Below are 14,669 nucleotides of genomic sequence, written 5' to 3'. Positions count from 1 at the left end.
CCAAGGTTTTAGCAACGCCCCCTAGCATATCCACTGGCGATCACACACTGGAGGTGGTGAACGACTTCACCTATCAAAGCTTCACTATTTCTAACACCTTCTCACCTAACGCTAAGCGCAATGCGCGCAGAGGGAAAGCAGCAACAGTATGGCCCACCTGGCACAGAGAGATTGGCAAAACAACATGCTGACCATGAACAAAAACATGAGGGTGTATCAAGTCTGCATCCACATCATCTTACTCTACTGCAGTAGCACATAGTCCCTGTACACGCGTCAAGACGCAGACTAAACGCCTTCAACTTGCGCAATCTCAGAAATATCTTGGGCATTACACGGCAGGATCGCGCTCCGAACAAAGAGGTGTTTGCCAAAGCAAATCTCCGACGTATGTTGCACACTCATCCAGAGACATCTGCCTGTATGGGGCATGTCGATAGCATGCAAGATAGCCGAATTCCTAAAAGATATCCCTTATAGCGAGTTCTCAGCCGGCAAAAAAAAAAACAACTGATAGACACCTCCTCAGATTTAAGGATGTGTAAAAAAGAGACTTAAAATCCTGCAACACTACCATTGTTGACCTCAAACCTTAAGCTACAGACTATGAATTCTGGAGAGTCAAAGTCAAGAAGTAGGTCTGGCTGAGCGAAGACAGAAGTGAAGAGTGGAAAGAGAGGAGGGAAAAGTCAGGCGCAAGATGTCCGTATAAGCAGCACTATCGACAGAGCATGACGAAGGGCACCGATGCAGAAAGTGTAATAGAATCGGCCGCCCCTGTACAGGTCTGTCCAGTCACAGCAGCGGCTACAAACACTCAACATTACAGCTTTAAGGTGCGATTCTATCGTTTATCAAAGCGGAAGGACGCCAACAACGGATAATTACAAACTTCGCTTTCGCATAATGATTACACACACACACACACATACACACACACAAACACACACACACACACACACATATATATATATATATATTAGGTTGGTGCAAAAATAATGTCGTTTTGACTTGTTGAACGTCAAAAAACGACATTATGCTTGCACCAACCTTATATATGTCAACGGGATTTTCTCTCCTTGCTAGAAATAAATGCACATTCTTCTGATTGCAATGGATAAAGTACTGCGGAAAATATGACTGAAAATGTTAGACCAGAAATCGATTATTGCTAAATCACCGTGACATCCTGCTTTCTATTAGATCTCTGTAGGTCAGCGACGATTTACCTCCTGATACAATAAAATGAATAATATCTGCAGTGCTTCTTTGGGGACGGTCCTCTAGCTTACCAGAATCTACGTCCAGAAACGTTTAACTTGGTGTGGTGTGTTCGGACTTTGGACCGGTTTCGAAGGGATTTTTTCTCCTCATAAATAATTACAATCAATGTTTTATTTTTGTAATTATTTTTTTTATTACCATTTTATCTGATTAGTTGCACATGTTTCGGTTATCGATTAGCGATCCAGTAACTTCGTCAGACCTTAACGAAATGGTTATTATGATTTTGACAAATATAAGAAGTACAAAAAAAATGAAAAACGAAAAAATGGGGAGAAGAAACGGGAGAAAGGAAAAAGAAGGGGTGGAGATGGACAGTAGTTAAGTTTTGAGGTTTAAAAAGCATTAGGTGGTTGTGGGCGTTAAAGGACGTCTAGGAAGTTCATCAAGGCGCGGATAGAAATATAGGGATATAGGGAGGGGGATATAAAAGGGGTAAGGATATGAAGGGGAGTAATTTTAATTTTAGGTTTTTAGACTTAATAAATAATAGGTGCTGGGGGATTTAAGCTGTTCAACCAGACACACAAATACATGAAATGGGTAAAGAGGGAGAGAGAGAGAGAGCACGAAAGAGAGTGAGAGCGAGAGAGAGAGAGCGAGAGAGAGAGAGCGAGAGAGAGAGCGAGATAGAGAGAAAGAGAGGAGTAAGCGATTCAATATATGTCTCGCTAAGGAGATGCACTCGTGTCAAATGTGCTTTGACATATTGAGGATTCGTTCAGGTTGAGAGTTGGGCCGTTGCTTGTAGTAACTACATTTCGCCTTCTTGAAGCAGATTGAGTTACATCGAACTTAAATATATTTATTTAATATTAAGAGTCTTTAAGAAATTAAGGTGAATATATGTGTAAGCATAAATGCATATACAGGCACATGCACACACACGCACACACACACACACACATATATATATACATACATACATATATACATCACACATCACACTACAAATACACATAAATACATACATATATACATATGTGCATACATGCATACATACATACATATATATATATATATATATATATATATATATATATATATATATATATATATATATATATACTCGCATGCGCACCCTGCGTTGCCTGGGTTGACATGAAGTTCTGTTTGAAACACGCCTGCTATACTAATCATTTTCACCATGGGTAACATGGATACCCCCACAACATTTCAAAGTAAAATAACTGATAAACACATGTAAATGTAATCGCCCAAAAAAAGAAGTATCTGCCCCCCTTTTCACTATATATTTCGGCAGAAGGGATCACTGTCCTTAGAAAACTCACGATTGTGTGAACATAAAAATAAGGTTTATAAACATTAATGCGTGCGTTTATTTTCTATTTTGGTAAATGTGCAGTTTAGCCGCGTAAATTATTTGCCAGACAAAAAAATTATAAACATTATTATTTTTATATAAAACACATTGTTAGACCCAAAGGCTTTATTAAAACCAGAAAAAAATCCATTTTTATTATTTTTTTCATCATTTTTATTTATTATTCGAGACAGCTTTATTGATTTTAAAATTTGGGCTTTCTAAGGTTTGGCAGATTGGCCTTTTTAAGCTCTTTCATGAACTATGTTTTTAGAAGCCATATTGTTTTTTGTAATAAAAGAGTGCAAAAAGGCCAAATTTGGCATAAAAAGGGCAATCTGTCAAACAAAGACCAAATTTTAAATATTTAAGGCCTGTAAATTTAGTCCAATAAAAAATGATAAAAACACATAGAAATTATTTTTTTTTGTTTTTTGTTTTACAAATAAAAATAATGGTTTCGGGGGTCATAATGTTTTATATAAAAATAAATAGTTTTTATAATTTGTTTTTCGGTCCAAACTATACGCCGCTAAACTACACATTTTCTTTCAATTTTTTAAAGGCCTTTTGTCAATGGCTTTTTTTTGTAATTAAAGGAAATTTTCAATTTGCTTTTTTAGGGGGCGCTTTATAATTTGCTATTCATTTGGACTTTTATGTTTCTAAAGTAATCCATCTACAAAATAAATTGCATTTGTCCTATTTTTGGGTTTGTATGTTTTACTAAATTGTTAGAAGAAACGAGAGAATGGTCTCATGAAAAATGTTTTCGATGTAATCCCCCCACCCTCATCAGAAAAATTGCCGATTTCTGTATAGCCGTTTAAGGAATAAAATAAAACAAACAAAGGAAATCTTTTCAGTTTATTTCGCAAGTGTTTCTTTTTGTTTGAATATTAAATTAAAAAAAAAACATTTTCGTATCTTTACGGAATAATTTTCTAGCTAGAAAGTTATTGGAATTATCAAATGATTTGATTTGGAAAACGTTTATTTTTTATGTATAGCATCCAGGGACAAATAACTCTAAATAAAGGTTTTAAAAAAGGGCGCTGTTAGAAATATTAATTCTACATAAATTAGATTAAATATATTATTGTTTAAAGTTTATTAAATAGCTATTTTAAATAGAAAACATACCACTATTTAGTAAAATCGATATTTCCTAATGTCATATGCAGATAAAATGATTCCTTAATTGTATATTTTTGCATGAATCATACTATATATAGAAATAAATGAAAAATTAAAGCAAGGTACGTTTTGCACATATTAATCAAATCATGAACAAACAAACTAACAAATAGACGGACAGGAATACGAATTCATATAAATGTTAAGGGGTCATAATAGGGGTCAAATTATAAAAAAAATGACCGCTTCTTTTCTTTCTACTTCTTTTTTTTTTTTTTTTTTTTGCTCAGCATACACCCCTAAACACCTGAGCAAGGCTAGGCTGAAATGCCAGTTTTGCAATATTTGTGGCAAGCGTCTAATATATTACAGCATAGAAATTTAAATGTAATTGCAATTTTATTCTTATTAGAATTTACCGTGCACTATCAAGAGATCTGTTGAAATAAATTTATATTTATAGCTAACATTTCAGCCCGACGTTGCCCGGCTGTTTGGGGGTGTATGTTGAGCAAAAAAAAGGCGGTCAATTTTTTAAAACTTTACCCCTATTATGACCCCTTAACCTATATTATTTTGTGTTCAAATCAAGTTATTAAGTTATATCCATGTCCAAGGAACCTATATCTAAAACTTCAAATGTTTAGACTAAAAATTGGTGGAGGAGTTAGGTAGTGTTCTCCAAGGTCAAATCGTTGAACTTTGACCCCTTAACAGCCAAATTTCTTGCTGAAAACCGATCACAAAGATTTTTCCAAATCTCAGTACCCTGTATATCAAATTTAGAGTACGTAGACTGAAAACCGACAGAGTTATTGCATAGGAAAATGTACACACACACAGACACACACAGACAGGTTCACTTTTATATATATAATAGATAGAGAAATAAATAGATGGATGCAATACATAGTAATGATTTTAAAAGTATTTAAAAGAGACCCATGCGCCACCAGTGATAATCGAAACCAAAGTTTTCAGCTAATGGTTTATTTTGCCTCTGCCATCAATGGCTGGACTATGAAAACATGTTCATTGCAAGGCTAAAAGTTATAACATCAACCAATAGCTACTGAATTATGCATTCGTAATGCCAGCGTTCGACCTTCGACTGGCAAATTTCATTTTTTTAAATGTTCACTCTTTTGCACCGATTTTTCTGGGCTAAAACCCAAATATAAAGTTTTGCATGGATTCAAATACCTTATATATGAAGTTTTATGTCCGTAGACCAAAAACTCTAGGATGAGTTTGGTAGCCAAAATTTGTTAAACAAAGATGTATACACATACATAAATATATATAGACACAATTTTTTGTTTACAATAAACTTTTTACGCAAATATTATGCTAGTATAAATCATGTAGAATATCTGCACGAATTACACGTAATAGTTAACTAAAGATGATTATCCCATTAGAAAACCGAAGCAACTAATAGGGAATTAATTAAAATGACTGTTTAAAAGAATATGCAAATTAGACAGATCTTTTGGAAGTGAATGCAATTCCAGAGCCCATATTTAAGAAAACTGTATTTTATTTTAAAATAAATAGGAAAAAAGGTGTTTTGATATGAATATCAATACACACAAAAGAAAAACGAGTTTATTGGAGTATAGATTTACCGTGCATAGATCTTAAGAGGTGTGTGCACGGTAAATTGAATGACCTGGGAAACTTATGAATTTGCCTTAAAAGAACACTAAAGAAATTTACACTGTGTTTGACTAAGCTATATATTGTAGTGTTCTGTAATTAATTATATAACAAGTCTTTTCTTTATCGGTGTTTAGGGCTTAACTATTTGGCTTTGACCATTAATAGTCAAGGAATTCAGTTGGATGCTACGTATTTTGGATTTTTTTTTTTAATTTTCGATTGAATAAGACAGATTTAAAGATATATATTGTATTTTTATTTTTTTTAATTAAAAATCGTGTGATAAATAGAAAACTATATAGAAATCAATTTTAATCCCTTACATAATAAAAACAAAAAACACAATTTCGAATAAACAGAGAAACACCCTTCAAATCATATTTAAGATGTAAATATTACGCCAGTGCAAAAATTTTTTGCTTATTTAAAAATTAATTTATAAAATAGAAATGTGTTTTTGAAAACGTCTATTTATAACGAATATGGTCTTTGTTTTCTATAACTTAAAATATGGATCTAACTCAGGCCCAATCTATTCTCGTGATGTAAACCTATGCTCATTTGTATGGTTTTGCATCCTCGAAATAAGTGATGATCAGAGATATTTAGGTAATAATACTATGCAGGGCGGATCGAGATTTCCCAAACAAATCCGGCTAATGAATGTACTAGTATGTAGTATTGTGTAATCATGGTTTTTTTTTTTGATTAACTAAGGTCGTTTTCTAATTAACTGTTGTAGTGACACACATTCATTTGCATATGTGGATAGTAATTACACATAAATAGGAAGACTCAGTTAGTCTGAGGGTGTGTTCACCAGAAGCCACCGAAGGCCGCCGATAGCAGATATGTTTCTCCAGCAAAGACTCTTATTTGACACCATTATATAAATATCCTGTAAATATACCTCTTCCTAATACACTTCTTATTTGATCTACCTTTGTTTGTTGAGTCGTCATTTGTATTGCTTTCTACGTTACTTGTTTCAACCTACAAACTTAACATTAACATTGGTGGAAATATTGCAGATAACTTTAAAGGGTGTTTTACTGGTATGAAACCATATTTATATGCTTAACTAATTAAAAAATATGCGTACATTTGACTACAATAGTTTAAAACGACCCTTATATAAAGCGACAAAAAATCTAATTATTATTTTATTAAATTATTTATTTCTTAAACATGATTTGAAAGTGGGCCCATTCAAAATTTAAAGTTCTATAAAGATCCTTCTAAGAATTATTCAATCAAATTTTATAAGAATATAGTATATTACATGAAATGGTTTAATAACATTTCTCACATAAACCATATTCGTAAACAAATTAATGGTGACGTGTGCCTCATCTTGTCTATTAAGTAATTGCCGAACAATTAGTTTTAAACTCTAACTTCCAATAAACGCATCCATATCGTTTAACGCTAGCTTTAAAACTTTTTACGTTATTTTAACATCAAAAACTTCTAACTCAATGTTAACATTCCCACAGCTATCTGCTGCGTTAGATTAATGAATGAAATCAAGTTGTACATGTATCTTTTTATATATTTAAATCAGAATTCTAACTGAACCCGGTTTTTACGATCGCATTAAACTTGTCATGCTCATAATCTGTAATATTTATGATATTTTAAAACACTTTTCACTGTAAAATTAAGATGAGTTGCCTCATTTAAAATGCAGAAGCTAAGTATCATGGTTGAATTGTGCTCTAAAGAGAACCATTCTGTTCGGACGCGCTCCTGCGTTATCAAAAAAACCGTACTGTTCATTTTATACGCATAGCAATTTTACTTGTGCAGTAATAGAACTTGTCAAATGCAATTAAGATTTGCGAGTGTATGAGAGTGTAAACTTTAGTACAAATCAGATTGTTTCTTCTTTATTAGGAGTTTTTTCGATTATCGATTATGTACACGTATTTGAGACATTCCGATACAAAAATATTTCGAAGAACACTCCCTGATACATAAAGTATTTTTGTATGAACTTTGAAAAAAATTGGCCAAAACTTTCCGGAGTAAATAAGAAATGAACCTACGGACATACAGAAAGACAGGCAAAATGTTTTTTTATGCATTAATAGTCACGCAAAGGGAAATAAATTAGAGTGTTAGCAACAAAGCAAACGTGTTGTACAGATCGCAAGAAGCGTATAAATAGTAATATTTCTCAAAACGATTTTTTTCTTGAAGGACAATAATGACCTGTCACAAATTTGAAATTTTATGAAATTCTTTTTCAAAGAAGAAAAAAATGTAGATAAATATGTAATTTACTCTCGATTTGTGAAATATCGACTTTTCTACGTTGCAGTGTTCCCGAATAAAAGTGACTGTTAGATTTCCATTTCACAAATAAATGTGAAAATATTAGTTTTTGTTGAGTTAAATATATTGTAATTTTCGATTTACGTTTTTTTTTATTTTGTAACAAGTGAAAATGCTTTAGTTAGTTATTTTAAATTCTACAAACACCACCTACCAGGCGTTGCTCGGGATGTAGAGAAATCATTGTATAGTTCATTTTTTATTTGTGTATGATTTAAATACACAAAGAAACATGCATATTTTTTTCAAAGAAAGGCATTTTATCGGCTATAATAAAAACATATAAATTATTCCCCTTTATAATTATGATGTATTAAGACTATAATTGAAAATACATACTTTTTATTGTTTTTCGGGAGGAATTACGAGATCCCTAGCCATATAATAAAGACATATATATTTATATGCGTAGTTCGTGATGTTAAAATCATATGATTATTCTCGGCCTTCTTGAATGTCATTTACACTTTATATAAATGTTAATTTCATCTATTTTCTCTCCATGATTAATGTTGGCCGGGCGGTTCATTCTTTGCTAATTAGGTAAGAGATGGCTTAGTAGCCGAGTTCGAATCTTCTGACTGCGTTTTATCGTAATTCCATGAACTGATTATTCTCGAAAAGAGGAAACAAAAGTGACTGTAGATATAAAAAAAAATATAGTAATGTATATGTACAGGCTGGAACGATTAAATTGTTGCTATAGAAAGACGACATGATTCCATTTCCATTTGATAAAAACCTTTTTTTGGTTGTAAACCATCTACAAGTTGAACAGTTGTTTGCAGATTCAAAGAGCGATAGGAGCCTTCTATCATGTCGTAAAGTGATATAATGTTCACTGGGCAGATCGGAGATGCGCCGCTGTACAACTCTATCGATCCAAGTTATGACAATAAGACCGTTGACAGCACCTTAAAATGCCTCGCTAGATTGAATGCACAAATAACAGAGACGTGCCCAGGGTGATGAAAACAAAGTTATAGTCTTTGGTGTGGGTTAAACTCAGGGTTACATCATGCCACCTCACATCTTCGACGTGAAAGTCACTACCAAATTAGACCTGCATTTGCTGAAAATACTGGTCATACCCCCGGTGCAATCAGGTGATTTGGGGCGGACCCTGGGTGTAGCAGAAGGACTCGGTTCAAGCCCGCAAGTTTAAGAGACCCAGCATTGACTTTAGAAGAACTGCAACGACTTTTAACCCTTCTCTCACTGGCCTCCTCCTTCTCCTCAGACCTGAATCTGATGGACTACTTTGCTTTGCCATACGTCGTGAACATCATCATTATGACCTTCCACAATACCCAAACTAGCCTTATCGCTGCCATCCGCTGAGTATTCGCCGGGCACCTGCTGGCGCTTGTGAAAAAGGCATGCTGCCAGTTCCGGACTTGTATCGAGGCGGCGATTGAGGCCGCTACATTGAATAGATGTCAGCTCTACTACACAATAAGGTTACCTGCATTTTTTTCTATAAAATATTGAAAACTAAACCCATTAAAAGATTTCAAATAAATCTGTAGTTTGGTATTCTTTAGGGATACATTTTTATCGTTCCCCCTTCATCACATCACATCAAAACACTAGGGTCTTTGGCCTTTTTTTCTTTTTTTCTCCGTTCTACAGCATATGTTCTATATGGCCTCTTTTGTTTTTTTTGGTCACCCTGTACACACACACACACACATATATATATACTAGCAGTATTACCCGACGTTTTTCGGGGGGGGGGGGTGATTTAATGCCATCTTAATGCTTATTGTCTGTACATTCAGTATTTTTTTTTTGTAATCCTTAAATTATTTTAGTAAAGTTGGTTATATTGACGTCTTACTGATCAATGTAGCTTCCACATCTGATTTGTCCCCTTAGCAGCTATTCTTCCAGCTCAAAACCAAATACTATGGTAAGGTTTTGGGAGCCATGATTTCTTTAACTCTATGCGAAATAAACCACAGGTTCAATATTGACCATCTATTCGTTTTAAGAATTTATGTCGTTGTAGCTGTATAGTTTTACAATTAGTCAACTATGGCAAAAAATTCCTTACCTTATGTTGCCGGGCATAGTACTTATGCTTGGTTGATGAGGTCTATGTTTTTTAGACCAATGTCTTTGAAACTTCTGAATCACATTTTCACTAATATGTGTGTAGACTGTTTTGCAATTTCTTCAGGATCAGTTGTTTGTTCAATGGACGTTCAAAAAACAGAAAAATAATTTACTGTTGTACTGCTAAAATGTTATTCCATAGCCAATACAATTGTTTAGGGTTGATCAGAATGAATCTAATTATGCAGAGTTGGCAACCAAATAAAGACGAAAGAATTATAAGGACCGCAAATGCTTCTGAATATATTTAAGGGCACTCTAGGTTTTGCCAAATTCATATTTTCACTCTATTTCTCTTTCCATAGAGGTTACTGTGTAAATACATGAAATTGTTTTCATTTTGTTACAAAAAAGAATCCAGGTTAGTGAATTCTTTACTGGGTGCTGGCAAAGCTTTAGAAGGAATAAACACGGTTAATAGAGAGGAGAAATTGAGGTGTAAAATTGTTGAAAAATTATAAAACCTCTTTGTAAACAACATTTTTAGCAAGTGTTTTAGGAGAAAACACAAAGAGTTTGGATTGTGAGCCCACACGTGAGGCAGCTACATAGAGCTGACCGTGAGAAAAACATTGCTCCTGTAAATGAATGCCTGCAACGTCAAAGGTTTGGCCCTGGGATTTGTTGATGGACATCGCGAAGCACAGTTTCACAGGGAACTGTGATCGCTTGAAGTAAATGCCCAGGTCTGGATGTGATGGATATAGGGATATCCTCGAAATTAGCACTGTCTCTCCTTTTCCACAGCCAGTCAATATTTTGGCCTCGATAATATTAGGTGACAGGGATGTTACCACGAGGCGGGTTCCATTACATTGCTTTGGTGGTATGAGGTTACGAATGAGCATTATAGGAGCTCCAACCTTAAGTCGGAGTATGTGGGGTGGCAGGCCAGGTGGTTCTAGGGAGTTTAGCAACTCCACCGTGTAATCAGCCAGATCAGCAGTATCAGGTGTGCGGTCAATGGATTTATAGACACGTTCCTCTCCCGGGATGAGTTCCAAAAGTCTGTAGTTAATCGCATTGACGGAGGCGTTTTTTGGAGCCAGAATCGCTCTCGTGGCGAGCCAATCAAAGTCCCTGTAGTTTTTCTGAATGTTCTCGAAAACTGCCTGGTATAGGTGGGTTGGCGTTTCAACCTCCTTTTGGAAATTGGTGGTTCCACTTTACCATCATATGGCCTACCTGCCCCCATCTGCCATGAAGGGAATAGTTTGAGCCTATATTTACTGCGTGAAATATGCTACTCACCTACAGAACTTAATGCGTACATTGCTGAGAATGAGCCTAAACTGTTGCCTGAACAACTGAACGTCTACCATATGATCAATGAAAATGTTCAACAGAACCGTGGAGGAATATTTTTCTTGGACGCACCTGGTGGCACAGGAAAAACCTTTGTCACCAAATTAATACTTGCCCATGTGCGACGGAGTGGAGCTGTCGCTATAGCTGTTGCAACCTCTGGAATTGCTGCAACTTTACTCCCTGATGGCAGAACGGCACATTAAGCTTTAAAATTGCCCATCAACTACACACAAACTGAATTCCCAACATGCAACATCGAAAAGAATTCGGATAAAGCTGTTTTGTTACGCAGATGCAAACTCATCGTATGGGATGAATGCACGATGGCGCACAAAGTTGCGTTGGAAGCATTGAACAGGACCCTTCAAGATTTACGCAACTGTGACAACATCATGGGTGGATTAACAGTTCTGCTGTGTGGAGATTTCCGACAAACACTTCCTGTTGTCCCAAAAGGGACACGCGCTGATGCTGTTCAAGCATGCCTGAAATCGTCGATACTGTGGGATCAAGTTCACCATTTAAAACTCACAACAAATATGCGTGTCCACCTTAGCCGCAACCCAGATGCTGCTAATTTCTCTAATGCACTTCTGGAACTTGGTGAAGGACGTACTCCCACAGATACTGAAGATTACACAAATGTTGAACACATATCAACCATCGTTGAAACGCCAACCCACCTATACCAGGCAGTTTTCGAGAACATTCAGAAAAACTACAGGGACTTTGATTGGCTCGCCACGAGAGCGATTCTGGCTCCAAAAAACGCCTCCGTCAATGCGATTAACTACAGACTTTTGGAACTCATCCCGGGAGAGGAACGTGTCTATAAATCCATTGACCGCACACCTGATACTGCTGATCTGGCTGATTACACGGTGGAGTTGCTAAACTCCCTAGAACCACCTGGCCTGCCACCCCACATACTCCGACTTAAGGTTGGAGCTCCTATAATGCTCATTCGTAACCTCATACCACCAAAGCAATGTAATGGAACCCGCCTCGTGGTAACATCCCTGTCACCTAATATTATCGAGGCCAAAATATTGACTGGCTGTGGAAAAGGAGAGACAGTGCTAATTTCGAGGATACCCCTATATCCATCAAATCCAGACCTGGGCATTTACTTCAAGCGATCACAGTTCCCTGTGAAACTGTGCTTCGCGATGTCCATCAACAAATCCCAGGGCCAAACCTTTGACGTTGCAGGCATTCATTTACAGGAGCAATGTTTTTCTCACGGTCAGCTCTATGTAGCTGCCTCACGTGTGGGCTCACAATCCAAACTCTTTGTGTTTTCTCCTAAAACACTTGCTAAAAATGTTGTTTACAAAGAGGTTTTATAATTTTTCAACAATTTTACACCTCAATTTCTTCTCTCTATTAACCGTGTTTATTCCTTCTAAAGCTTTGCCAGCACCCAGTAAAGAATTCACTAACCTGGATTCTTTTTTGTAAAAAAATGAAAACAATTTCATGTATTTACACAGTAACCTCTATGGAAAGAGAAATAGAGTGAAAATATGAATTTGGCAAAACCTAGAGTGCCCTTAAATATATTCAGAAGCATTTGCGGTCCTTATAATTCTTTCGTCTTTATTTGGTTGCCAACTCTGCATAATTAGATTCATTCTGATCAACCCTAAACAATTGTATTGGCTATGGAATAACATTTTAGCAGTACAACAGTAAATTATTTTTCTGTTTTTTGAACGTCCATTGAACAAACAACTGATCCTGAAGAAATTGCAAAACAGTCTACACACATATTAGTGAAAATGTGATTCAGAAGTTTCAAAGACATTGGTCTAAAAAACATAGACCTCATCAACCAAGCATAAGTACTATGCCCGGCAACATAAGGTAAGGAATTTTTTGCCATAGTTGACTAATTTTAAAACTATACAGCTACAACGACATAAATTCTTAAAACGAATAGATGGTCAATATTGAACCTGTGGTTTATTTCGCATAGAGTTAAAGAAATCATGGCTCCCAAAACCTTACCATAGTATTTGGTTTTGAGCTGGAAGAATAGCTGCTAAGGGGACAAATCAGATGTGGAAGCTACATTGATCAGTAAGACGTCAATATAACCAACTTTACTAAAATAATTTAAGGATTACAAAAAAAAAATACTGAATGTACAGACAATAAGCATTAAGATGGCATTAAATCACCCCCCCCCGAACAACGTCGTTACGTTGCAGTCGCTATTTTATACAATAAAGTAATGTTAGAACGAAGGCTGGGAATGGATGATTTTTAAGTCATTCTTGACGGAGTATGTTCCTATGGCATTATAGTGTCTATTAAATGACACAGAAATAAAATATGCTATTTCGCGAGTTATAATGTATATTCAATATGTTAGTTTCAATACTATCCGGGTGTAATGATGCTCGCTACGACCTCTTTCCTCTCTTCAATTTTCTCATAACGAAAGCCTGTAGTGTTATTCTTGAGCTTAGGCGATAACCAAAAGTTACAGGGACCAAGAAAGGAAGTCTTGATGCCAATCTTAGTACAAATAGTCTTATGTTCTCTGAGAACCCTTGGGACACACTTTGTGCAAACCTTCCGCATCTTCATCTGCGAATAATTGTGTATACAGTTCCCACACTGACATCAAACTGTGAAATTATTGTCACTATAAACACACAACAGTTGTAACCGATGAAAATCTTAATTTGCCAAATTAACTGTCTTAGTCCTCGTACACCTTTCATCATCCCTCTCAGATTTTCTCACGGTCTTAACTCCTTTATGTCACATAAAACTGATGCACGATTTATGCTAGATTTTTCAAAAGCACTGTGAAGTATGCCACACGTTTCTGTGGCATTTTTCCAAGTTTAAAACACAATAGTATTGCTAATTATTCTTCTGAATTGTCCCCCACATTCAAACTGCATTTTTACACGTGATTAATTGGAACAATAAAATTTTAGTAGGGTGTATTTCATTTCTTGATGCAGCTGTTTATTTGAATCTGAAATCATAAAAATTGGTCAGTCATCTCATAAGAGGCATAGCGATAAAATACTGAATATTTTCAGAGCCTACACTTTGAAATGCCTGCACAAAATTATTTAAGGCTACTCGTAAATGTATATTTATACTTTCAGAACATATTTAAGTCGAGATTATATTTTGATGAGACATATGGATATGTACAAGACAACTTTTATTTCATTTTAGAAAACCATATTTCTGTATATTTGCAGGAATTTCTTATTGCAAATTATATACAAACCAGGCTTTGATAGATAAATCAAAAGAGTTTTTATTGAATTGCACATAACAAAAAAATACCATTAACATTTAAAAAAAAAAAACGTTCTTCTCGAACACTTGCTCATATGCAGCCAATCCGAACCTTTGCTAATTTGTACCGGCTCCCTCTACTTTCCAACAATAGCGATAAGAATACCGGATGGACAAAGAGAAACCATTTGTTGAAGATTTTCCATCTAAGTATGTTTTGAGATGAAAT

General features: G+C 35.4%; 1 protein-coding gene across 1 annotated transcript; it reads left to right on the top strand.

Annotated features, from left to right (window-relative positions):
- The first annotated feature begins 11,493 nt into the window (after positions 1-11,493).
- LOC145246486 (ATP-dependent DNA helicase PIF1-like) lies at positions 11,494-12,519 on the top strand. Its single transcript, XM_080108105.1, has one exon. The coding sequence runs from the start codon at positions 11,494-11,496 to the stop codon at positions 12,517-12,519; it is 1,026 nt and encodes a 341-aa protein (XP_079964231.1).
- Positions 12,520-14,669: the final 2,150 nt, after the last annotated feature.

The sequence above is a fragment of the Euprymna scolopes genome, chromosome 24, assembly GCF_053919585.1.
Source record: "Euprymna scolopes isolate OS-2025 chromosome 24, ASM5391958v1, whole genome shotgun sequence".
Lineage (NCBI taxonomy): Eukaryota > Metazoa > Mollusca > Cephalopoda > Sepiida > Sepiolidae > Euprymna > Euprymna scolopes.
The sequence above is the reverse complement of the archived record's forward strand: the minus strand, read 5'-3'. Positions and strand labels throughout refer to the sequence as shown.